We start from the raw sequence: 25892 nt of genomic DNA on the forward strand, positions 1-25892 counted from the left end.
CAAACCGTGGGGAGGAATCTCAAGTCCCCAGTGTACTGGTGAGGTCTACTGGAAAACAGTGATCGGTCATTTCCTTTTGGCCCGCGTCTATGCGCAGCCCCACGTCCTCCTTTCTGCACGATTCTCCCAATTAAATATCTCAGAACCCAGAGGACAGCGTCTGCACGACCTGGTCTTGCACCCCTGCCCCTTGGTGCTCCGCCCAGGATGAAGTGCTAGTCTCCCAGGGGCCCTGGTGGACAGCCAGACAGCACCCGATGCTACCTGGGACAGGATGAAGTGCTAGTCTACCCTTCCCGGAGCCCACCTGTGGCCGCTGTCCTCCCCGCACTCACAGTCACGTGCTCGTAGTCCTGGCCCAGCTCGTGCGAGGCTGCCACCACCTCGCGCTCCTGGATCCACTGCTCCAGGTCGTCCAGCTCCCGGCGGAGCTGGCACAGACGCAGGTGCTCGTGCAGGCGCTCCCGCCGCTCTCCCGCCAGCTCCTTCAGGCTGGCGTACAGCTTGTCCACCTGGGCTTGGCGGATCGATATGCGCGTGCTGCGGGGGAGGGGAGGACACACTGCTCTGACCCCTAGTCTATCCCAGAGAGTCCTGCCCCCCAACTGCTTGCCAAGTCCCTGCTTCTCCAGCTTTCTAGATGGTCCTGTACACATGCAGTATGGAAGGCTCTGCAATCTCTGGGCCTTTCTGGAACTGGCTCCCCTCTCCCCCAGGGACTGGCCTGGGGGTCCAGGTGCTATGCTCACCTCTCTGGGTGCTCGTGGTCAATCATGTCTTGGCTGCTGGCTGCCAGCTGGTGGATGGTCTGGGCATAGTCGGCCAGGGCTTGTTCCAATACCTGATGCTTCTTCACCTCTGCCTGGGCACTCAGCTCGTCCTGGGGGAGGGGAGAGTGGCAGCAGAGAGTAGGGGAGGGGGGAGGAAGGCCGTAGCCTGAGCTCTGGTCTGGCTCTCACCTTGGCCTTCTCCTGGCCCATCATGTGTAACTCCTGCTCGCCCATCCAGGCCTCTGCCTCCGCGGCGTCGCGGTAGAACTGCTGGGCCCGCAGGGCCTCCTCCAGTCGCTTCCCTCGAAGCTCCAACTCGTGGCCCAGGCGCTTCCACATTTCCTGTAGCTCAGCCAGCTCCGGGCCTGCTGCCGCCGCACCCAGAGCGCGCTGTCGCTCCGTTAGGTCCGCGATCCGCGGCTCGTGGCCCTGGATCTCCTTCTGCAGGGTCTGTCCGTGGCGACAGAGGAGGAGACGCTGAAAGGCTTGCCGAGGGACCCCCTCACCCGACATCCCCCCCTTACGCTTACTCAACAGCAAGCCCCCCTTCACACCATTGTTTCTCATCCTCCCTGCGTCCTCTCACCTCCCCTCTTTTCTGGCCCATGACGCCCCTTCAGTCCACACGATCTCCCATGAGGGGAACCCACCCTCCCGAGGTGAGGAAAGGTGAACCACTGAAGTCTAGGGTTACACCCAGCAACGAGGGGGAGCCAGAGGAACCCCAGTTCTTAAGAAAACACACTTTCAAGTCTGGGGAGGCTCTTGGGACCCTTTCTTCCGCCTTTAGCCTCTGCCTCACCTGGTTTTTCTTCATGAGGAGCTGGACACTGGGCAGGTCCCTGCCATGCTCCATGGAGCTAGCCACGGGGAGCCGCTCCGTCACCCACAACTGGATACGAAAGTGGGGGTTAGTGGAGGTCCGGAGGGCAAAGTCCGAGCTAGGGGTTGGATAGTGGGGACTCCTGGGGGAAGGTTTTCTAGGGCTCCCGGTTCTGGGGCCAAGGGACCTAGAGGGTGTCCCTAGAGGGTTGACTTTCAGTGCCAAAGGGAAGAGAAAACAGAGCACTGCTGGCATTCCCCCCAGCATCCAAGAAGGAGATTAGAGAGCCAAAGGCAGCCCCGTCCCAGGCGCCGGAGACTCACGATCTCATCCTCCACGTCCCGGTGGAACTGGTGCTGCTCGCGAGAGGCTTGCAGGCGCCGGCAACGCTCCTTCATGGGCTGGCACAGGGCCCTGAACTTCTCCTCCACGGCCCGCGAGGTCCTCTCCACCTCCCCTGCACCCTGGTCTTCCTGGGCCAGAGCTTTTGCCTGTGCCTGGATTGCTTCCACCTCCTTCTCTCGCACAGCCATCTCCCTTTCCAGCATCTGCCAACCGGAAGAGGAAGGAGGTGTTATCACCGTGCCTCCACCTTCAAACTCAGCGGAGACACTGGTCTATATCGAGCCAATCATGAATTCTTATCCCTGGGGCTCAGCCCAGGGAGAGTATCTCTTCATGGCCTACATCAGTGGATCTCAAACTTTAATATATATGAGAATCCAGGGGGTGTGAGAACTGTGCTAGCTATCAATTTACTGTCTCTCAGTCCCCAATCCATCTCAGGTCCAAGTCCATCTTTGCCCATTTTGAGTCACTGGAACTGGACCCTGTAAATATTTCTCCTTTGCCAGCTGGTGCAACACTAGGCCTTGTCCGTAGAGGGCGCTGGAGGGACACCTGGATGCACAGGCGAGGCGGAGGCTTCTAGCTATGGTTCCAGTGTGCTTTCCTTCTTGCTCCTACGGTACAACTGCCCGCGGTGTGCAGGAGACCCGGTGGCCCTCACCCTCCAGCAGGTTTTGCTGGCATCTCAGTGGCAACTTCCTGATGGCCAGCCTTGGCCTGCCAGATTCAGACCTGCTCTGGTCTGTGACACCCCATCAAATTTCTACGCCATCCAGCGGGCCTCTGCCTTCACCAGTGAGGTCTGAAACTCAGCCTTGGGGTAGGAGGAGGGCATCCCATTCCTTCCTGGGCGCCCCCTCCTCAGTCCTAGAGGCAGTAGCTGCTCCCTACATGTGCTATTCCCGCATTCTTTAGACCAGCGGTCAGCAAACCCCGCCCCTGGCTGGGTTTTGTAAATCAAGTTTTATTGGCACACAGCCACACCAGTCTTTTACGCATCGACTACGGCTGCTTTTACCCGAGGAGGACAGAGTTGAACAGTTGTGACAGAGACCGTATGACCCTCAAAGCTCAAAATACTATTTGGCCCTTTACAGAAAAATGTTTTCTGATCCCTGTTTTGGAGTTCTCTTTACCCCACTGGCAGGTAACCCTCTTTTATTAGTTAGTAGTTCTTTTCACTAAAGTTTCCTTGTTCAAGTTTGAGTGTGGTTTCTGTCTCCCAACTTTACTCTGACTGACACACACTCCCAGAGATTCTGACATTGGTGGCCCGTGGAAGTCGCCTTGAGAAATACCAGTGAAGATGCTGTCTGCGAGGGCTGAGGATGGTCTCGTGAATCTCAAGAGCTACTGACTCCCCCCTCGTTTCTTCTGCTGTTCACCAGTCCCACCAAAGGCCCGCCGTGTACCTGCTGCTTCTTGAGCAGGATGTTGACGCTGGTGAGGTCCTTGCCGTAGTCGTCGGAGTGCAGCTGGGCCTGCAGGCTCTCCAGCCAGCTCTCCAGGGCAGAGCAGCTCTGGGCAAACAGCTCAGCTCGGTTGGCATCAAAGAGGCTGCGGGCTTTGGCCTGGGTGGTGGTCTCCAGCTCGTCCCAGCGCCTGTGCAGGTCGTCTAGCTTCTCCCACACCAGAGCTTTCAGCTCCGGCTTCTCCAGGGTCAGCTCCCGCCCTTCCTGGGTGTGGGACAAGGAAGGGGTGTCAGAATTAGATACCACTGAACACGAGCCGATAGCAGAACAGGGACCTAAAGGGCAGCAGAGACCTGAAGTAAGGGCTATCCTACCGAGTTCTTGGGTGTTCTCCAAGCTTTCTAAGCTCTCCTACCCTCACTGCTGAGTAAATCCTACTCCTTCCTCAAGGTCCCATCAAACCTCGTCTCAGGGCTTCCCTTGTGGCGCAGTGGTTGAGAGTCCGCCTGCTGATACAGGGGACACGGGTTCGTGCCCCGGTCCGGGAAGATCCCACGTGCCGCGGAGCGGCTGGGCCCATGAGCCATGGCCGCTGAGCCTGCGTGTCTGGAGCCTGTGCTCCGCAACAGGAGAGGCCACAACAGTAAGAGGCCCGCGTACCACAAAAAAAGAAAAAAAACCACAACTTTGTCTCAGTTAAGAGGCCAGTGCGCTCTCTCCTTATTTTGAGTTCCCTGGTGCTTGTGGTTTTCAGTGTCATATTGCACGTGCTATTGTGTTATCGGCCATCATTTTGTGTTTCTCAGCTCATTACCTCTCACCTGAACTACGGCAAGTGACTCTCACCTGGTTTCCCCACTCCCAGCTCTTCTGCTTGAGGACTTTGGTTTCTGGGGAGGTGAGGGCAGCGTGACTTGATCTGTACGCAAGGTGGCCTGGAAGTGCCAGGGAGTTATGCCCCCAGAAGCAGTCCTCAACCAGCGACAGCCAGGGCATTGGTGGACCAACGCTGGGAGTCCTTGCTTTGGTTGGGATAACTCATGCATGTTCCACACCGTCGCCCAGGTGTCCCATGAGGACTGAGTGCCAGGTGCCCACTGGGGTGACTGGCATGGCAGTGGACCCTTCACTGACTACCTTCCCTTCTCCGCCTCACCTCCCCACCCGCTACTGGCATTCCTGTGATCACCTCCCGTGGAAGTGGCCTGCACCGGAAGCCTTGCTTCTAGGGGAACACAAACCAAGACACTGCCTTCAGGCCAGGATGAAGAGCACCACTGGAGAACTTTACCAACCGTCGGCACAATCCACTCTGATGCACAGTCCTTATGTGGTGATCGGGGCTTTTCATGACCCGGCCTGGCAGGCTTTTCCCACCTTTCCTTCCATGGCCGCTTCATGCATTCTGTGCTCCTGCCAGAAGGACTTACGCCCTTGCTCCTGGACAGGCGCCCCACTTCCACACCCCTGGTTGTTTCTGGTTTCTCTACCAAGAAACATCTTTCCCTCAACACCTCTGCCTGTCCAAATTCTACTCGTCCTTCATGGACTGCCCCGCTGGCCCCTGCTTCTAGGATTCCCACGTCTCCTCTCTCCTCAGTGCCCAGGCTTTATCAGGCTCTCTCATTATATTTGTTATATTCTGCTTTGGATTGAGTTTAGCTGTTTGTGTACATGTCTCATATCCTGGCTCCTGTGTCATTCCTCGAGGGTGGAGCCTGCAATGGAATCACCTTTGTTCCCCACTCAGTGCCTAATACAAGGCCTTGTACAGAGTAGCACAAAGTAAATATTTGCTGAACAAATGGAGAAACTGGATCCACACTGGTCTCTTCCTCTTCCCAACCGTCATGCCCTTGAGGGAAGGAAAGCATCTTTTTATATACCTTGCAGCACCTAGAAGAGTGCTGAGCACACAGGATGTTGTCCAGGAATACTTGCTGAGTAGAAATTAAGTTTTGCCTGTGCTCAGCTCTTGAGGCAGAGCTGGGTGGGAGACCAAATACCAGGAAAGCAAGACTCAAAAACGAGGTTGGCAAACTGTGGCCCAAGGGCCAAATCTGGCCCACCACCTGTTTTTATAAATAAAGTTTTATTGGAACCCAGCTACACTCATTCGTTTATGTATTCCCTGTGGCTGATTTGGCACCACACTGGCAGAGTTGAGTAATAACAGCAGAAACTGCGTGGCCTGCAAAGCCTAAGGCATTTTCCGCCTGGCCCTTTAGAGAAGTTTGATGACCCCACTGAAGAGTGCCCTCCTGCTCTGGACCAGGAATAGAAATCGCGCTGACCCAAAGCTGCAGTCTGGCTCCGTACTAATTTGCCTTTTCTCAAAGTTCTGGAGTCACTGTCCCATTGACCTAAGACATTTGCTCCCCAGACCATTTCTTTCCACCTTGGAAGTTTGGCACCAAGGGCTCCATGATCTCTAAACCAGATCCTGAAGCCAGGACCCTCCCCTGCACTGCGGCTGGGACGCTGAAGGGAGGAGGTTCCAAAGGCTTCCTTCTTGCTGCCCCCGTCCCATTGCTCACCTTGTCCACCTTGTCCAACCAGTCCTTGTTGGCGGCCAGCTCGGCCATGAACGCCTGGTGCTTCTGCCACTTGGTGTGCAGGTTGCGGGCCTCATCATAGGACACGTCCTGGGCTGTCAGCATCTTCTCATCAATCCAGAGTTTCAGCTGGACCGATCATGGAGCAGGGATGGAGAAGGGCAGAATACACTTCAGAGAGAGGGAAGCGGGAAGCGGGAAGGGGGCGAGGGTGAGTCGGGGGAGGTGGGGGATGTGGGGAGAAGCCAGGCAGGGATTCACATGCTCAGGTGACACTGCAGTGGACTGACTCCAGGCTCAGAGAGCGAGGGCATTGTGGGAAAGGGTGGCCAGGGAACGTCAGAGGCGACATGGGGGACTGAGAGCCTCACCTCGTGACAGTCTTGTAAGAAACGCTGCCGCTCTCGGTTGTCCCGAAGGCGGCCCAAAAGCTGCTGCACTGCTTCTTGATTCTTCTTGTGTCTGTAATGACAGGCCCCTGTGAAGCCCTTGAACTTGCTATGAAAGAGTTATGACCGTCTAACTAACCTAGAAGCCCTCAGTCCTCCTCCTCTGGGGACAATACCTTCCGGGAGCGCTACAAGTCAACCCAGCAACCCTGAGGCCCAGTGTCCAGCTACCCTAGGAGACTTCGGGGAGGCGGAACTTCCCCGCCTGTGACTCAGTCCCTCTCGGACCACTTGGTTTTTCCTCCTCTGCTTTTTGTCAGCTCCCCACCCCCATCTGTCGGTCTGAGTGCCACGTTCATCCTGTTTTCACCTGGTCCCCTTTAGGGACCCTCATTTGCCCACTGTCCTCATCATACCTCCTCTCTATGGAGTCTGCCTTCTCTTGGATCTTCTCGGCATGGATGTTGCCCTCAGACACCAGCTGGCGCCCGGCTTCCAGGAGCCCGCGGATCCGCTCACCGTTGGCATCCATGGTGCTCATGAAGTCTTCCAGTTTTTTAATGGCGGCATCAGCAGCCTGGAGTGTCCCCGGCATCTCCGTGTGAGACAAAACATATTCCTGTGTGGGAGGGGAGATACCGAGCTCATTTCTCAACCTCTCAGAAGGAACCTACCAAAGGGCCCATCTGAGACATGGAAGCCAACCAGGTAGGGACAGGCAGACTCTGGCTCTGAAGACGGAGGGATGGTGCCTGATTATGTGGGAGTCTCAGAAAGTTAGAACGGAGCTGGGCTGGAGGGACTTTAACACTCCAAGTCGTGTTCCATCTTATTTATAGCTGCTGATTACATTTCTGTTATATGACAAGCCAGGTTTTCTATTTCTTCTCTAGTCAGTTTTGGTAAGTTATGTTTACATCTTTTTTTTTTACTCCCTTTTTTTTTTTTTTTTTTTTGCGGTACGCTGGCCTCTCACTGTTGTGGTCTCTCCCGTCGCGGAGCACAGGCTCCGGACGCGCAGGCTCAGCGGCCATGGCTCATGGGCCCAGCTGCTCTGCGGCATGTGGGATCTTCCCAGACCGGGGCACGAACCCGTGTCCCCTGCATCGGCAGGCGGACTCTCAACCACTGAGCCACCAGGGAAGCCCCCGTATTTTTTTTTTAACGTGTTCTCCCTGCCCATCCTGTTCCCTCAGCTACTCCATGTGCTGCGTTTACCTCCTCATCCACCACTCCTTCACATTCCTTTGGTCCCTATTTCCCACTTTTTCCTGGTTGGGACTTTGCCCCCCGGACTCTTACCTGGCTGCTGAGCACGCCCTCGGCCTGGCGAGCATCTCGCAGGAACCCCTGGAAGCCGTGGGCCTGGGCAAGACGGCCTTGTCGGCTCTCCCACATGCGGCCCAGCTCCTCCCAGCCGGTTCCCAGCGCTTCGAGTCGCTGCCGTAGGAAGAGGCACTGGGGATCGGCCTGGTCCCGGGTCACCTCCTCACCCACGGCCCGAAGCTGGCTGTACTCGCTCCGGGCCCGCTCCACCTCTCCCCGCAGGGCTGCATGTTGGGCCAGGAGGGCCTCTGCCTCAGGCAGGGTGGCCGGCCCTTCTTCAGAGGCCACGGAGGTCTGCGTGCGGCCGAGCCAGGCCTGGAAGTCATCCAAGCTGCGCAGGAAGTCCTGCAGCCGCCGCGCCTCGCCCAGCGACTCCTCTCGTCGCCGCATGGTGGCCCTGAGGTCCTCCCAGCCGGCTTGCACCTCTCCAAGCCGGGCGCTGATGGCAGGGGCTTGGGCGGGGTGGCCAGCAGCCAGGGCATTTGCCTCTCGGGTCAGTTCGCCCACCCGGGCAGCGATGGCCTCCAGGTCCCTCTCGGTGCCGGCCAGCTTACGCTGCAGCGCCAGCACCCCGGCCAGGTCATTGCCCAGGCCCTGGGTGGACTCGATGACCTTGGTCTTTTCTCTCATCCAGGCCTGGGTCTCTGTGCACTCTAAGTGGTAGTTCTGGATGCTCAGGGCTGACGTCAGAGCTGCCTTCTTGCCGTCCGCCAGGGACCGAAACTGCTGCCACCTGAGGGCAGAGGGAGTGTCTGGAGCTGCTCAGCTTTCCCGCCCTGTGCAGGTAGATGGGAAGCTTCTTCCTGCTCTCTCGCCCTTGGTATAACCTACCGCCTGCTTCTGCTGTTTAGAGAGCCTGCTCCCCACTCATCTTTCCGTGACCCCTCTTGTCTGCTCCCTGTCCAGGCACCAGCCCCTTCAGACGACCTTTACCCCACTTCCATCTCTTTCATCACCACCCCCGTCCGACATATTTCAGATGGCTTTCCCTCCTCATTTTAGCCTCCCTCCCATGCCCTACAGAACTCTCTTCCAGCTGCCGTCCTGTCTGCTGCATCCTTTCTCACCCCACCTGTGGTTGAGCTGCTTCTGGGTGTTGACAATGCTGTCCTTCCCCGGGGGGTTGGCCTTCAGCAACTGCTCTGCGATGTCATTCACAGCAGTAATTCGCGCTGCAAGGGCGTTCATTTCAGGCTCCAGGGTCTCGAACCTGATGGGGTGGAAGAGCTGGGCATGAGTGGTGGGAAGCAGCGGTGCGCTGGTCCACCTCCCTTAGATGCATGCCCACGAGAACTCCTCTCCGTCAACATGAGGCTTATTGACAGGAGCCTCTGCACCTCTTCCCTACATGGTTCATAGCATCTGTGGATCAAGGGGGAGCCCCCAACTCCCCCCAGAGAAGTAGAAAAACTGTCATCTCTAGAGTGGCTCAAAAACATGGTAAAAATTAAAGGTGAGGACCAGCTGGACAACAAGTCAAACTAATCCCTGGCACAGGCCTTCCCCCTTCAGCAGAACCTCCCTTATTCCTCCTGGGACTCACCCCTTAGCTGCCTACCTGGGTCTCACCTTACTAATATGTGTTAAAAAATGAGTTGATAACGAGAAAAATTTAAGTGATAAAGATGTGAAGCATAACTTCTCCTGGAACATTTCATATTCTCATAGAGCAGAGTCTGCAAATGGGCCACGTAATAAATATTTTAGGTTTTGTGAGCCATTCGGTCTTTATCACGAATATTCAGCTCTGCTGTTTTAGTGCAAAAGCAGACACAGGGATGACATGCAAATGAATGGGCATGGCTATGTTCCAATAAAGCTTTATTTACAAAAACAGGCAGAGGCTGTATCTGGCATAGGGGTTTCTGACTCCTGTCATGGGATATATTGAAAAAAGCAACAAAACATCTTTAATTACATTTTTAAGACCACCAGGAAATGTGACTAGAGATTGAGTAGTAGGGACTCCCCTGGTGGTCCAGTGGTAAAGCATCTGCCTTCCAATGCAGGGGAGCGGGTTCCATCCCTGGTCAGGGAACTAAGATCCCACACGCCACAGGGCAGCTAAGCCCGCGTGCCTCAACTATTGAGCCCGTGCGCCACAACTGGAAAGAGAAAACCCGCACGCCAGAACTAGAGAGAAGCCCGTGCGCCACAACGAAAGATGATCCCGAGTACCGCAACTAAGACCCGACGCAGCCAAAAAAGAAAAATAAATAAATAAATAAGTAAACCAATAGAAGGAAAAAGAAGATTGAGTAGTAGGTGATATCAAGGAATTGCTAATTTTGTTTTATGTGATAATGGTATTGTGTGTGGTTCGATAAGAAAAACATCATTTCTAAATTATTTTAGGATTTCTTATTCTGTAAATAAAGCTACTTCACGAGGGGGTTAATCAGTGTCTCTGTCTAAAAGGTTTATAACTTCAAAGCCTTAGCTAGTGTAAGCCTGCACACACAATTACAAAATAGTGTACTCACACTGCAAATTTCTGTGCTCCTGGAGAATACAGAGGTGAAACGTTAATACTGGGGATTTGCTTTTGAAAAGGACAATTAATCAAACAGAGCAAGATACTGATGATGACTGAATTTGGGTGAGGGCTGTATAGGAGTTTGCGGCATAATGTTTCTATTTCTGAGGCTATTTAACGTTTCTCATTAAAGCAGAAACCGGACGACTGGCAAGACTCCAAAGGATGGATGTAGCCAGAGCAGGCAGTTTATGGTGGCACCCACCACACACCACCACATGGGGGCCACCCTATACACTGGCCCCAAACTCAAGGCTACTCGGGAGGGCGGGGCATGAGCGGGGCCCACCTTTGCTGCACGACCTCCAGGTCCTCCAGGCGCTCAGGCAGGGCGAGCCCGTTTAGCCACTGCTCCTTCTCCTCCACCCAGAGCCCGCAGGCCCCCGCCTCGCTGAGCATGGTGTAGAGCGCCAGGGCCGCCTCCAGGGCACGTGCGCGCTCGCCCGCGCGGGCCAGCAGCTCCTCGTAGTGCCTCTCCAGGGCGGGCAGCCGGCCCTGCACCTCAGGTGCGCGGCTCAGCACGGGAGGCAGGGCCGCGGCCTGCTCCCTCAGGGTGTCCAGGGTGGGCCGGTGGCCTCGGATCTCTTCCTCCAGGGCCCGATGTTGCCGGGCCAGGGCCTGCGTGGAGAACTCGTCGTGCCCCAGCTCGGGGCTGGACACCAGGCGCAGCGCGTCCACCAGCCAGGCCTCCATGTCGTTTGCGTCCGCCTGGAACTGGTAGAGGCTGGCGGCCTGGGCGAGCCGCTGGGCACGCTCCTCCGCCAGGGCCTCCAGCTTCTCCCACTGCGCCTGGAGCTCGGCGGTGCGGGCGGCGGCCTGGCCTGCCCCGGGGTGGCCCTCGGCCACTAACTGCCGGCCCTGCTCCAGGGTGAGCTTCAGGGGCCCCAGCCGGCCGCTCATCTCGCCTCGCAGGGCTGTGTGCTTGTTGAGCAGGCGGAGGACGCCGGTCAGGTCCCGGCCGGTTTCTGCCGAGGCCAGCAGGTGCTGCTGCTCCCGCACCCAGGCCTCGGTCTCGCCCACCTCCCAGAGGAAGCGCCAGAGTCGCCGGGACTCCTCCAGCCGGGCCCGCCGAGCCGCTGCCAACTTGCACAGCGACTCATAGTTCTGCTCCAGGGCAGCCACCCGCTCCAACACCAGCTGGGGGTCGCACGGTTTGTACTCTGAAACAGTCACACCAGAGGGCCAAAAGCTGTGGCCCAGCCCTCTCCTGCCCCCTGTGCACCACTAGTTACGAATCCCCCCACCCCACCCTCTTAGCTCTGTCGCCCACCGTCCACCCATCATCTTTCCCGTCCCCAGGTTTTTCCAGTCTTGCTGCTTCAGCTCTTAATGTTCTCCTTCCCAGCCCCCCCACCTTTTCTCCAGTTCCTCCCCCTCCCGGTTTTCACCTTTTCCTGGGTCGCAGAAGCGCAGTGCAGAGGCGCTGACGGCCCGCACCCTCTCAGCCTGTACAGCAATGTCGGCTTCCACCAGCTCGTGCAGCTGCAGCAGGTCCTCCACTCCAGCCAGATGCTTGCCCAGGTCCTGGGACTGCAGCCGGCCCTGCGGGGCGCACGCAGCATGTCGATGGCCGTCTGAGAGCCGCCCGGTTCCCTCCCAGTCAGGCCTCTTGCCCCGCCACACACAGGCACTAACCTCGTCCCATCTTCCTGGATCAACCACACATCCCGACCTCTTGGGGCGGCTCCAGGTGTTGCACCCAGGTGAGCACACATGCTCCCAGCTGTCAGCCCTCACTCACACACATAGTGACCCCTGAGTTCTCTCCTGGCACCCTGGCCTCTTTGTACTCAACTCCCCTCCTGCTGAACAACTTTCCTACTAAACCCTGCTCCTGGAATCTCCGCCCTGACTCATCATCTCAGCACCAGAATTATCGCCACCCTCCTATGGTCGTGGCTCAGTCCCCAGCACCCCAGCAATCGTCAGCATCTCTGCAGACCTATCCACATCCCCGTCTCTCGCCTAGATCACTGCAACAGCCTGTGACTGGTCTCTCTCTGCTCCCACTCTGGCTGCCCACAGCCATTCTTCAAATAGCAGTCAAAGTGACATTTAAAAAAATGTAAAAACGCAGAATCATGTCTCTCCCCCTTTTCAAAACCTTCTAATCACTTTCAGTGCTCCATGTTACTCTGAGTAAAATCCAAACTCCCTGACCAGGCCTGCAAGCCCTAAGCGAGCAGGCTGCTTCCTCCCTTACCTCATCCCCTGTCCCCTCCCTGTTCTTACAGCAGCCCACCCCCACCCCCCGGCCTCCCTTCTCATCCGGAACATGCCACATGTGAGCAGGCCAAGGGCCTTTCTGTTCCTTCTGCCTGGAAACATTCTCTCCTTAGATCTCCCTGTGCTGGCTCCTTGGGACATTCTGCTCTCAGCCTAAATGGCATTTTTCAGAGAGGCCTTCCTGGACCACTCCATCGCACGGCCTGTCTCCCTTTCCTCATAGGTTTCACGCCCACCTGCCATGTTGTTTTTTGACAGGCCCACGGGTTTGATCATCAGCCTCCTCCCACTGGAACGTGAGCCCCCTGAGGACAGGGAGCTGTTTGTTCATCTGAACCGGGGACAGGGCCCTGGACTGGTACATCCTCTGCAAAGGTTCGGCTGAGCAGATGGGCGAACGTGCCCTTCGTACTCCCACGGTCCCGACCACCTTGACCCCACCTCCGCATCCGCTGGTACCTTCATCTCTTCCATCCAGTCCATGAGGTAGAGGAGGTCCTGGAACACCTTCTGCAGCTCCAGGTTGAGGAGAAGCCGCTCCCGCCGGGCGGCCACCATCTGCCGCAAGAAGTCCCAGAGCCGCGCCACGTTGTGCTGCCGCGCAGCGATGCGCTTGATGTCGTGGTAGTGCTCAGCGGCCAGCTCGGCGGCCACGGCGTCCACCGCCTGCACCCGGCCGCTGTAGGCCACGATGTCCGTCTCGATGGCTTCGTGCTTCCGCACTGCTGCCTCCACGGCGGCCAGCTCCAGCCCAAAGTTGTCCTGGGGCGGGGACAGGGAGGGAGGGCTGGGAGCTCCGGGAGCCGCTCTGCTCACCCCCTGCCCCCCACCCCCGGAGCACTTCTGCTGCGAGGTGCCAACTCCACGGGGTGGCTCTCAGCGTCCTCTCTATCCCACCCCATCCTGTCTCACCAGCCCTTCTCCTGTTCAACGCTCCGGCCCCTGGCTCCCGGGCTCTTGGTCTCCAAGTCTGTGTGATGGAGTTCTTGTTTCTTTAGCTCCCCACCTCGCAGGGCTCCTTATCCACCACTCTCTCTCACTCTCCCATGTCTCCAGACCTGCCTGGACAGGCCAAGAGCCCCCCGCCGTGTCCTACCTGGGACACAAGGCGCTGGTTCTCGCTAAGCCAGGTCTCCCGCATGGCGGCCTTGCGGTCGAAGCGGGCGGCCAGCTGCTCCAGCTTCTCCTGGCGGATCAGCTCCGTGCGCAGGGCCAGCTCACGCTCATGCTCAGCTTTCTCCAGCCGCTCCCAGGCCTGCGAGGTGGAGACAGGATTAGTGCTAAAGGGCCAGGGCTCAGGAAGTGAGGGCGGGGAGGGGTCACCGGGGCTGGGGGTGCAGGGTGGGTCCCAGGGAAGCTCGGTCTAGTGGGTCTGTGGAATGCGGTCAGACGCCTGTGCAGGGAAATATGAGGAACAGGGTGGCGTGAATGCCGTGGAGCCCCATGAAAACCACGTCTGCTGGTGGACAAAGATGGGAGGGGGACAGGGAACAGTGGAAATCACTGGATTTGTTTCTGGTGGTGGGGCTGTGGGCGAACCCTATTACTTTTGTTAATCTTATGCTGTGAAAAAAATGAAACAAAAGTAGGGCCCGTGAGTCGAGGATATGCTGAACAAGATAAGGGACTGGGGTATAATTTGCATGGAGAGACCGAGGGAGGAGGAGGGGGACGTGCAGGACTCGGGAGAGGATGTGGGAGTCACGCCTGCACCCGGGATGGGTGGGTTCAAGCCAGGCCGAGGGTTCAAGCAGGGACAGTAGGGGCTGGTGCCGAGGGTGGGTCGTCCCAGGGATGGAAGGGAGGCTGTGGACCTTGTTGATGTCAGAGATAAGCCGGCCCTCGCGGGGCGTGTAGACCTTCTGGTTGTTGGCCCGCAGCTTGCTCTGGATGGTGAAGAGCAGCACTTCCAAGTTCCCTTTCTCAGTGAACCTGAGGCAGGAGGCCAGGTGGGGTCAGAGTCAAAGGCCACGAGGGGCCCGGGGGCTCTTTACATTTTAGAATGAAGTTGTTCTGTGTTGCTTTCCTTCTTATAAAAGCTTGTGAAAATATTGGTAAACCACGTTTAAAAAGAACCTAATTTTAGGGCTTCCCTGGTGGTGCAGTGGTTGAGAGTCCCCCTGCCGATGCAGGGGACATGGGTTCGTGCCCCGGTCTGGGAAGATACCACATGCCGCGGAGCGGCTGGGCCCGTGAGCCATGGCCGCTGAGCCTGCGCGTCCGGAGCCTGTGCTCAGCAGCGGGAGAGGCCACAACAGTGAGAGGCCCGTATACCGCAAAAAATAAATAAAAAAGAACCTAATTTTAAAACAACTGAAAACCACACAGACACGACCACTGTCACCCTTGGGCATGTATGTACTGCATTTTTGCTTTACACAGATGGGATCATACCATAACCACAGCTAACATTTGTGGAGGACTCACTCACGGAGAGCCAGGCCCTGTTCTCAGGACTTTGCATGCACTAACTCCTTCTCACTGTTACCTACATTCTCTCATTACCCCCATTTTCCAGATGTGAAAACCGAGGCACAGACAGGCTAAATAATGCCCAGTGCTCACAAGGGTAGGTGGCAGAGCCACAATGTGAACCCAGGTACTTTGAATCTGGACGCTTAGCCCTTTGGTCTCTGCCATCCACAGACAACTGTCTTGTAACTCTTATGTTTCATGAACGTCTTTTCAGGTGAATAAATGCATTTCTCCGATATTATTTTCAGTGGCTGTACCATGACCTGTTTTTCTTTTACAAAGGTCACGTTCGTGAATATCCTTGAAGCTATTTCTTTGTTCAATGCCCAGAAGAGGACTTTCTGGGTCAAAGGGCACACCTCAAATCATTCCCTGGAATGCACAGGAACAGATGTTTTCTGGCTTAATATTAGTTTTGGGGCTGAAACACATTAACTCCAAAAGAGCTCAAAAACAAAAAACACAGAAGTTTTAGCATGTACCGTATAGAACCATCTAGTAGTAATTCCATACTTCAACAGTCAGTTGCTAAAATACATAAATGATAAGAACCTGTGCAATGTGCAAGTGACCAGCCACATGCACGTACTGCCAGCGACAACCTGCCTGTCGGATCCAATCCCCTGTCCTTAAGCTGGGATTGGGTTGCCGAGACACCCCGACCAATCTCTTCTGAGTAGACCGCACCGGCTCTACATACCATGGCAATCATTTCCACAGCATGATTTCTTGTAATGGGTGACCATTAAAATTTTTTACTTTGGAAACTGCTAATGGGGCTCTGAGCGGGGGGAAGTGAGCCTCCACTGCATTTATGTGCTGCCGCATCTCCCTCCCAAAAGGCTCCCCTCATTTAGGCTTCCTGCTGTGTGAGCACAGCTTGGGGCAGGCAGGCCGTGGCAGGGTGTGGCTCAGGGACACCTACTTGGGTGGCTTCTCCACAGTGCGGTAGGAATTGAAGGACTGGAGCTGGTTCTGGACACCACTCAGGGAGTTGGCCAGCTGCCGGTCATTGAGGGTCACGATCGTTTGCTCAATCCACTGCAGCAGCTCTGAGGCCAGGGACTCATACTTCTCCACCAGGCGCTCGGCCTCCATGGCGTGGTCCAGCACCTGTGAAACCGTGCTGTGGGTTCCCTGGCCCAGTCCTCCCCTGCTCCTGCTTTAGGGGAGTAGGACCCCTAGGCCAGGCCTCCTCTGGTCTTTATGCCTACCACCCCCATGCTGGAGAGTACCTTGCCAATTCTTTTGCCTTCCACGGCCAGGGCCTTCATCTTGGAGAAATAGTGGTAGTAAGTAGCCACGTAGGTAATAATTGATTTCTCATCTGGTTGGTCCACATTCACATCTGAGAAAAAGGACCACTCAGATCAGGCCGAGATTAGAAACCTGCCTCCCAGAAGTATGCCCCAATCCTAGGGGCCTCCTAGCCCTCCCAGGCTGATGATATCTTTCCAGCTCCCTTCAGAGTAAAATGACAAATAAACTATTTGGACTACAAGGGCATGAAAAGCTAACCTCTCTATTCCCCCTCTTCCTAGAAACAAGCGGAGTTTAAAAATCCAGAAGCCCAAAGAGTTTAAAATCCAGAAGCCCAGTGTAAAATTAGTTGTTTGGAGGAAGAGAGACAAGAAAAGAAATAGCATTCCCATTGGGGGATGGATCGTGGACTTAAGGGCTGGAAAGATGCCCAAGAAGTCATCCAATTCAGGGGCAGCAAGACAGAAGGTATGAACGAGGCCTCCTGAACCCAGAATGTTCAGAGGGATGGGCCCAGGGAGCCCTGGAAGCAGGGACAGAGGCCAGTTCTCAGGGCCGTCTTGGGGCACAGTCATGGCTATTTCTTGCCTCAGTCCCAAAGTTCAGCTGTGGGCCCAGGAGGTGAGTGTCCTTCAAGCCAAATTAACTCCTACCACGAGGACACCAAGGCTGACTATGACTTGAAATCTCTTAATTGGTTCTCTTAATTGGGCCAGCTTGCATCCTACCTACAGGGAAGACTATTAGACCAGAAGCCCTCCTGACCACCTCTGACCTCCCACAGGCAGGCGGGAGCCACGGAAATCATCTCAGAAAGTTATGGGATACGAGGCTTTACTTAAATATCCTTTATCATAGCTGTGCTTTATCATAGCTTTACCATAGCACAGCATTGAGATGTGCTTCTCAAATGCTCTCCCAGCAACCTTGTACTTGGCCTGCTTCGATCACTACTTAGCTGATGTTTGTCACTCTGGACTAAGAAGCACGGGAACAGGGACTGCAGGTGCGATGGAAGACAGGGAGAAAGTAACCAGGTCCGAAATCTGCCCAAGGAGCTTCAGAAGGAGCATTTTCAGCAAGGAAGTCACTCGGCCCTTCCGTCCTTCCCTTTTCCGGCTGCACCAAGACGGCTCTCTGCTCTCCCAGAGAGGTGACTGAGGAAACAGGCTCTGGAGCCAGGCTGCCTGAATTTGAATCTCAGCTCCACCAGCCGTATGACCTTGGGGAAGTCACTCAAGCTTTACAGGCCCCTGTCTTCTCTTCCATAAATGGAGCAGGATATTGATTTCAAAGGGGGTGTTGTGAGGATTACATTAATTAGAGCACGTCAAGTGTAGTGCCAGGTACAAAACAAGAGCTCAGTGGCCATTCCCAGTCTCATCAGCATTAGATCAGAACCACAGGGGCCAATGAGTAGGGTCAGCTGACCATAAGGCCAGTGCTTTGTGAGACCTCAAGGTCACGGAGCTTAATTTAGAACCCTAGAGTTTTGGGATTAGAAGGGCCCTTAGAGACCACGGAGACCAATCTTCTCACTTTAGAGGTGAGGAAACCGAGCCACAGAGAGGCCAAGCGACTGGCTCTATGTCACAGAGCTGCTCCGTAGAGGGGCTGGGATAGAACCATACCCCAGGGCTCTTTCTGCCACGGGGCTGCCTTTCTTCCTATATTGAGATATACTTTTCACGCCATAAAATTCACCCTTTTAAAGTATACTATTCCACGGTTTTTAGTACATTCACAAGATTGTGCAACCGTCACCACGATCTAAATCCGGAACATTTCCGTCACTTCCCAAAGAAATCCCGTAGCCATCTGAACGATCTGCAGTTCCTTCCCGTTCTCGCCGCCCTCAGCCCCCGGCACCCACTCATCTACCTTCTGTCTCTAACCCACAGCCTCTCTGCCCCACCTTCAGGATCCAGCAGCTTCGTAAGTCCCAGCTCCTTCTCAGCCAGATTGAAAGCGTTCTGCAGATTGTAATGTGCATTACACTTCTTCAGGGACTCAAAATCCAGCAGGTCTGGCCTGGGTGGGGAAGGAATATAGAAGGTATCAAGGGCAAGTGAGATTCTGAAGAGGAAAAGTAAACCACCCCTATCTTTCTCCCTAAGTCCCCAACCCTCCCTGCCCCAGGGCTCCCAACGCAAGCCTTCCATGCAGTAGGCACCCCGACATCCTGGCTCTTCTCCGAACGTTCCTTTCCCGTAACTGCCGTGTAGCTCATCTCATCTCACTGCTTTGTCTATGTGTGCCTGGGCCCATGGGTCATCAACCCATCCAGTAACTCAGACAAGCTCTCGAACCCCCGTCTTCTCACCGGTGTTTATGTACAATGGCGTTGAAGGCCAGCCCATCTCTCCAGCTGGTGGTGAAGTTGTGCACGTTGACATTGGGGTACCTGTAAACAGAGGCCAGGATAGACAGTGAGGAGGGCCATCCCGGTCTGTGCCTCGAGGACGGACCTCCAGCTTGTGGTTCCTGGCCCCCATCCTTCCTTTTCTGCACAGCCTCGGTGCATCCAACCCTCCAAGGCCACGCTGCCCGGGCAGCCTCACCCCGCGGTCTTCATCTGGCACCACAGCAGCAGGGCATCCTTGGCTGACTTCTTCTCCTTATTGTCTTCTGTTTCCACACTTATGTCTTGGATCTAAGAAGGAAGGAAGGACAGAAGGAAGGAAGGGAGGAAGGCAGGCCCTCACTCCCTGAACAGGGGCTCCTGGAATTATCAGAGATGCTCAGAGATACACGGCAGGAAACTGCTCCTTAGATTCCTGGATTAGGGGTCCAAGGACAGAGCCTGGGGACCTTTCCTCCTGGGTCAGTGACCACAAAACTTCAGGTCAAAGGGATCTGAGGCAGCAGGATGGGGTGGGAACTCAGAAGAGTGGAAGTGCCTCGAAGCGAAGAATGCGGTTCCTGCAGGTGGGGGAACTGCAGGTAGTGGAGTGAACATTTCCTGACAGCTGGGTTTCAAAGGTGAAGCTGACAGAGCTCTGCTTAGGGCTGGTAGGAGCAGGGGAGGTTACACCCGGGGAGGAGGCAGGGGAATCAGCAGAGTTGTGATGGCGTTAAGGACACTGGACTGGCTTTGCTCAGAGCATAAGAAGGAGTAGGGTGGCTGTTCTCTTTTGAGGGAGGTGAGCAGAGTTTGAGGCAGCGGAGTGGGCTGGTGACCAGACCCCAAATGTAGCTCTAAAACTCTCCGTGGGGAAGGACCAGTCTGTAAAATTTCCAGTCCCTTGTGCAGCGACATGTGGTCCTATAGCCCGTGACCAGTACACAGACCAGGCCACAGGGAATTTGCCACAGAAGTTTGACAACATCCACGCTGGCCTCCACCCTGTTTAATGAGGAGCGTCCCCTGATTTGGCGTAGGAGGTCCTAGGCCCTCCGTGTGTGCAGTGACCTTGGGGGCTGCAGCACCGGTGTGCAGGGCACCCACCGAGCAACACCGTGCGGGGTACCTGGAATCGAAGGATGATGGTCCACACCAGCCCGAGGGTCAGGCGGTGGTTCCCGTCCACAATGTCATGCGAGCCCACATTTTCCAGGTGCACTTTTTGCTCCTTCAGGAACTGCAGCGCCTTGTCCACGTTCTCCAGGCAGTGGATCCGCATGCGGCCCTTTGTGGGCTTTGGCTGTCGAGGGACCGGGGACACAAAGCCATGGGACCATGGGCCTCCTCTTCCTTCCCTCCTAGCTTTCCCGGGGCCCTGCTTCCTACACCTTCCCCATGACCTCCCTCAGGAACACAGGGACCGCCCCAGGGAGCTAAAGCTGAGTTGCAGATGAGGCTTGAGGCAGATTAAGATTCCCAAGGGAATTAAGGACACCCAGAGTGGGTGGGAAAAAAATGTTTTCAATGGGGCCACTGTTCCTGTCTCCACGAAGCAATGCTCCTGGTTTAATTCACGCAGCAAAGCCTCTCAAAATGAAACCATCCTTTGAGCAGAGGGCGGCCACTGCTTTCTGCTCTGTGGTGTCACTCTTCTTGTTCGGGGCCACTCCCATAGCTTGTCCCCTTGACCACTGTCTCTCAGGCCTCCTCCTCCCTGGTGACCACAGCTCACCAGTGTCTCTCCCGAGAGCACCTCGAGGAGCCTCAGGAGGTTACGTCCATCCCGGAGGTCGCTGTACAGGTCTCCCACCCGGCATGTCACCCGGGCCAGGTGAGAGTTGACCCACTTGGTGAAGGTTTTCTTCTGCACAGCTTCTCGCTCATCTGTGGCAGCAACATGGGGTCATTTCTGCCCTTCAAGTACCGTGCACCTGCTTCTAAACACCAGTTGGTGGGGTTGGGGAAGTGAGGTCTGGGGAGGAGGAAGGGCAGGAAGATGGCCGGGAGGAAAACCCATAGCTTAAAAAGCCGGGAAATACAGAAATTGGAATGAGTTCATAAGCAAGGTGAAGAACAAAAATAAGAGATGGAAAACAGGCGTTGAGAAGAAAGGATGAAAGAAATTAGAAGCAGGGGACATGCAGGGGAGGTCTAGGATCAGGACTCTGTCATGTAACAGTGGTGAAATGCTGTTGCTTCACCCATCAGGGCCTCACTTTCCTCATCTGTAAAATGGGCACATTACTTTCTCTTTCAGCAAGCCATTGTGTTGACAGAGACAACGTGTGTAAGATAAGGCACGAAGTGGCTCCTCGATGAGTTACTGTTTATAGGCATGATCTAACCCGAAGGAAAGAGTAAGAGTTGCTCAGGTCGGTCCAGCAGGAGGTATGGCTGTTCCCTTTTGGTGGTGGACAAAGGAGAGGGTGTGAACTTAAATTACAGCAGCCGCTGTTCCAAGTGGTCATTAGAAGGATGTGACATTATAGAGGCTGCAGGCCTCCTGAGTCAGCTTGCTCTCCTGGGATAATTTAAAGAAAAGACAGGCTCCTCTACTTCTGGGTTGACTTAATTGGTTGCAAGGGGATCCTGTCCCAGGACACTAATATTCCAATGCCAAGAGGGAAAACGTCATCGTGAAAGTAGGAAACAGGGGAAACAGTGAGTCCAAGGGGAAACTTGGTGAGTCCACCCCACCAAGGGGTGGGGGCAGGGAGAAGCCAGGCAGAGTTTAGTGCCAATCTCCAAAAAAGTGAGGAGGTGCCTGCTGTCTGGTCCACAGGGGGACCTGCTGATGAGGGGATGCTGTTACATTTCACAGAAAAATAAGAATTAAAAGTATTATAAATGACAACGTGAGGGAAGAGGCTCAGGCCATCGGAAGCTGCTCCGGCCACTAGGATTTCCACCAGTTCTCCCCAGAGGAGCCCAGTGCAAGGACCCAGTCCAAGTGGCCAGGGCCTGAAGAGTCACTTGTCCTTCCGTCTCAGCATCAGCATCTCGGAAACCGAAAAGACTCACCCCTTAATCTCACATTCCTATGCACCTCACCCATAAAGCATAGCGACACACCCATGTCTATTTCTGTCTTTCTTACCTCCAACCCCGTACCTGGGACAACCTTGGGGTCCTAACAAATGCTCAGATATCCTGATGCTCTGTGGGCCTTCTCTCAGGGTCCACAGGCCCTGCCCGAGCCGGGGACTGCCCGGAACGTCAGCTATTACTGGACCCATGGAGTCTGCCCTGATGCCAGGCACACAGGGGTGAGGACATTTTGGCGCACAGGTAGCATGAGAGGGGAAGATGTGGAAACGGGGGCAGCTAGGAGAAAAATGTGCAAAGCCAAGCGCCAGGGACAAAGTGTAACTTTACAAGGCGTCCACGGACACACAAGACACAGTGGCTCCCAGAGATACACTGGAGTATGGCCGCCAGGGTGAACACACCCTGCTCAGACATATACCTGATCCTGTCTGCACCAGCTCCCTTTGACACACTCCCTGGTTTCCACACACACTTAAGACACCCACTCAGAAACCCAGGGCAGCACAAACACGCCCTAGGTCCCTCGCCTACTGGCTCACTCTCCTTGTCTCCTTCCCTGACCACCCCAGCGGGCGTTTCCTCCCAAAGGCCGGAAAGTCTCAGCGAACCACGTTCGCTCCCCGCCTTCGAGGACACACGCCCAGCTGGGCCCCGACGCCGCCGTCACACCCGCTCTCGCTCTCACCGCCCCTCCAGCGGGTCCAAGCCTTTCCCGATTCTGTCAGCATCCCCGTGTTTTCCGGCCACTTGTAATTATTCCCCCGGCACTTTGTCTCCCAACACAAACGTCTGAGTCACAGAAGACGCTCCCCCCGACCCCGGGTTCCTGGCTCCGGCTCCTCTCCCACGCCCCCCGGGCCCCTCGCTCCGCGGGGCCCCCTCTCCGCGCGGCTCCCCTCCGCTCGCCCCCCGGAGCCCACCTTGAAGCTGCTTGAAGCGTCCCTCCAGCATGCTGGCGTACTGCGCCGGGCTGATGAAGGCAGCCGGCGAGAGCGGGAGGCCCCCGGGGTTCTGAGACTCTTCCACAGCCTCGTAGTAAAACTCGCCGGCCCCATTCAGGCCGTGCCCGTGCGCCCTGCTCACTCCGTGCCCGTTCATGATGCTGCTGCCTCTCACTCTCCCGGGGCCCAGCGTCCATGCTCTGCCCGCGCCGTGGCGGGGCGCCGAGGGTCGGCTCCCCCTCGAGCCTGGGATCCCGCGAGCCTGGGGTCCCCGGGTGGCAGGGGGTGTGCCTCAAGGACGGTGGAAGTTTCGAGGAGTGGGAAAAAGGAGTCACGGGATGTCTGAGCCCCGAGCTGCGGGACCCGTCGTCAGAACACACCTGGCTGCGGCGAGAGGAGACGGAGGCAGCTCCAGACAAACAGGTCGGACAGTGACGGGGGAGGGGTGGGAGGCGGAGCTTTCCGGTTGGGGCAGGGCCAGGCCCCGCGGGCCGCAGGAGGGACCTGCCGGGGCCTTAGAGACCTGCCCGTCTGGCCCCGAGTTGCCTCCGAGTACACAAGACCCGAGCGAGAGGCCCCCGAAGCAAAGTCCTGCTTTCCCAAGGTCTGCAGGTGTGATGAAGATGCCCCCTCTCTGTGACTCTGGGAGGTCTCCCTTCAGGATGTGGGCTTTGATCCCCAGCTCAGGGAGCAGAGAAAGAGAAATCCTTGAAGGGGCAAAGCCAGCTCAGTAGTACTAGCCAGGCACTGTGCTAGGTGTTTGCTTACATTCCTTCATTTGTGAGATAGGTGTTGTTATCTTCCTCACTTGTTTGTCATCCTCACCTCCAGTATCAGCTCCTTCCCTGCCATGGGGCCCATCAGGCCCTCCTCGGCCAGGCCATCCCAGGCCCCCAGTACACCCACTGCCGGGCACATCTACCCGATTTCCTTCTTACCTTTCTATGGGCTTCAGCCCTTGTCACTTACAAGCTACTCTTGCCCTTCTCCCATCTTCCTTCATTCAGTATTTATTTGGCACCTACTGGTACGAGGCGCAGTGCTAGGCAAAGCCCATACAGCGACACCTCCTCAGGAGAGCCCCGTTTAGTAGTGGAGATAAACACCTATTGACAGCATAGGTGGCATATGTCGCATGCACAAACATTGCAACAGTCCTGGGTATCACGTGTCGTGTGCACACAGACATCATGACCATTCTAGAAGCTACTCTTATCCAAAATCAGGGTACCAGGGAAACTTTCCCCCAGAGAGGTGAGATTCTCCATAACCCGTGTCTTCTGCCTTCTCTCATCTATAGAAACAGCAATATGAGTATTTCACAAGCCAGCGTGTAGACCTAACGGGAAGGACAGGGAGGCCCAGCAGAAGTTGATAAGGGACCCCCAGAAGCAATGGCTACCACATGGGGATCCTCAGAATGGTGTTGGGCTGCCTGGAAAGAATTACGTGGAGAGCTTAAAAATTCCGATTCCTGGACCTTAGGTCCAAAGATTCTAATTTGGTGTGTCCAGAAAGGGGTTTGAGAACCGATATTTGTGAAAACATCCGTGGGTGATCCTGTAAAAAGTGCGGCCAAGTTTGGGAACCACCCCCCTCAGTGTCTCCCTTCTTATAGGAGGCCACCCCACCCACGCTGGGAGCACCACCTCTCAGGAAGGAGTAGCTGTGACCTCTCCCACTGCACTGGGCTGGGAGGCCAGCAGGTCAGTGGAAAAGACAAGGGTGGCATGGAGGAGGGAAACCAAAAAGGTGGGTGGCCTTGGGGTGTGTGGGTGACTCAGCCCCACGACAGCCGCAGCCGGTGGTGTCAGGTGGCAGCCGCACTCTTGTTGCCATGACAACTCCTCCCCAGAACGCAGGGAGGCCCGTCGAACGGGTTTGCTTGTGTTCGCAGGGGCTGAAGGAGAGAACCGAGGCCATAGGGGAGGGCAGGGGCTGAGGCAGGCAGGGAGAATGGGCGGCTGCGGAAACCAGAGGCAGGCAGAGGGAACCTGCTTCAGGGAACCAGTAGATGAAATAGAGGGAGGAACAGGCGGCAGGTGGAAGGAACAGGTGGGGAGGGAGAGGAGAGGCTACTGGACTAGGAAGGGGAACAGGTGTGAGAGATGACGGTGGAAATCAAGGAAGAGACAAGAGGATGAAAGGTAAGGGAGAGGTGGGTGGAAACAGAATAGCAAGACTAAGCGCAAAAGAATCAAGGAACATGACTCAGGGACAGAGGCCGGGAAGTCAGCTGAGTGCAGAGGGGAACACAGCTGCGTCCCAGGGTCAGCACGGCTTCTCCCTGCTTGTGGGGAAGGAAGCTGGGCATGTTATGGATTGTGCGCAGTTTGTCCTTGAGGCTGGAGTTGGGGGCCAGGGGCTTGGTAGGGTGATCTGGATTTCCCGCTCTAGTGCAGCAGCTTAGAAAGAGTCGGTCTTCCCATGAAGTTGAAGGACTCTTCATGACAAGCTTCCCATCCCACATCCATTCTCAGCATCTCCCCCGGCCCTCCCCTGACCTCACCTGCCAGGGCCTTAATTCGAGACCTCTCAAAGAGGCGGGCCGAACTGCTGTCATTGTCCCAGTCCGAGTCGGGCAGGTCCCAGCGGTTGTTGATGTCACTGTACTGGCCCTGGATCTCCAAGCTGTCAAAGTCTGTGGGTGACAGGGTGCTGCTCATGGTGGTGGATGGCCTCCTGCTCCTGCAAGGGGGAATGTGGCTGGTGAGGCGCCTCTCAAAGCCAGTGAGTCCAACACTCACCGTGTCCTCCTCTCTTCCTGCCCTAGATCTGCTCTGTTCTCCTGACGGCCAAAGGTTGTGGTCGTTGTTTTCACCAATGGAAATCATCCCCCAGTGGGAGAGAGGAAGCCATGGTGGAGAAGCAGAGACAGACAGGAACACAACAGACACACGTGGAGTGAGGCTGGAAGGCAGCAGTGTCTCAGAGCGACATAGTGGAGATGAAGGTCTCCAGAACCTCAGGCCAGAGAGGGACAGTGGGCAGGGGGCCGAAGGTGGCGATGGCCCTCAGCGTGGCTCAGGACAGCAATATGGACACCAGGGCAATGCAGGAAGCAGGCCTGGGACCCCTTGGGCAATAGTGAGTATAAACTGGAATTCTTTCATTCCTGGTTCCACAAACTGTTCTGAGTGCCCCCGCCCCCACCCCCACCCCACCCCCACCCCAGGATGGGTCCATGGCCCGATAGGAACCAGGCTGCAGAGCAGGAGGTGAGTGGCGGGTGAGGGAGCGAAGCATCACCTGCAGCTCCCCATCACTCCTCATCGCTGGCATTACCACCATCCCCCCCACCCCCATGAAACCAGAAGGTTGGGGACTGCTGCTATAAGCGATTTGAGGTGAAAAGACCCACATCCTGCTCTCAGGCCAAGATGCATCTATGATACACCAGGAAGACTGATGCACTGCTAGTAAGCATGGATAAAGAGCC

At 56.0% G+C, this 25892-nt stretch overlaps 1 protein-coding gene across 3 annotated transcripts in view; it reads right to left on the reverse strand.

The window, feature by feature from the left end:
* The window catches only part of SPTBN2 (spectrin beta, non-erythrocytic 2), a gene marked incomplete at both ends in the record, with an annotated part of 30805 nt that extends 5686 nt beyond the window's left edge, over positions 1 to 25119 (reverse strand). For 2 of the 3 annotated variants that reach the window (XM_082659524.1, XM_082659523.1), the window contains 24 exons: positions 336 to 540; positions 750 to 880; positions 960 to 1220; positions 1573 to 1662; positions 1917 to 2141; positions 3354 to 3617; positions 5891 to 6037; positions 6280 to 6370; positions 6714 to 6916; positions 7600 to 8356; positions 8696 to 8833; positions 10449 to 11319; positions 11548 to 11701; positions 12845 to 13147; positions 13482 to 13640; positions 14200 to 14317; positions 15786 to 15973; positions 16096 to 16208; positions 18036 to 18151; positions 18444 to 18524; positions 18682 to 18773; positions 19591 to 19764; positions 20197 to 20348; positions 24963 to 25119. In XM_082659524.1, coding sequence (XP_082515650.1) covers positions 336 to 540; positions 750 to 880; positions 960 to 1220; positions 1573 to 1662; positions 1917 to 2141; positions 3354 to 3617; positions 5891 to 6037; positions 6280 to 6370; positions 6714 to 6916; positions 7600 to 8356; positions 8696 to 8833; positions 10449 to 11319; positions 11548 to 11701; positions 12845 to 13147; positions 13482 to 13640; positions 14200 to 14317; positions 15786 to 15973; positions 16096 to 16208; positions 18036 to 18151; positions 18444 to 18524; positions 18682 to 18773; positions 19591 to 19764; positions 20197 to 20348; positions 24963 to 25119 — 5190 coding nt within the window. Of the gene's footprint in view, positions 1 to 335; positions 541 to 749; positions 881 to 959; positions 1221 to 1572; positions 1663 to 1916; positions 2142 to 3353; positions 3618 to 5890; positions 6038 to 6279; positions 6371 to 6713; positions 6917 to 7599; positions 8357 to 8695; positions 8834 to 10448; positions 11320 to 11547; positions 11702 to 12844; positions 13148 to 13481; positions 13641 to 14199; positions 14318 to 15785; positions 15974 to 16095; positions 16209 to 18035; positions 18152 to 18443; positions 18525 to 18681; positions 18774 to 19590; positions 19765 to 20196; positions 20349 to 22432; positions 22611 to 24962 lie in introns of those variants that run through there. The other variant, XM_082659522.1, reaches the window with a different exon arrangement.
* Between the last annotated feature and the right edge of the window lie 773 nt (positions 25120 to 25892).

Source organism: Grampus griseus (assembly GCF_964374135.1).
Source record: "Grampus griseus genome assembly, chromosome: 8".
Classification (NCBI taxonomy): Eukaryota; Metazoa; Chordata; class Mammalia; order Artiodactyla; family Delphinidae; genus Grampus; species Grampus griseus.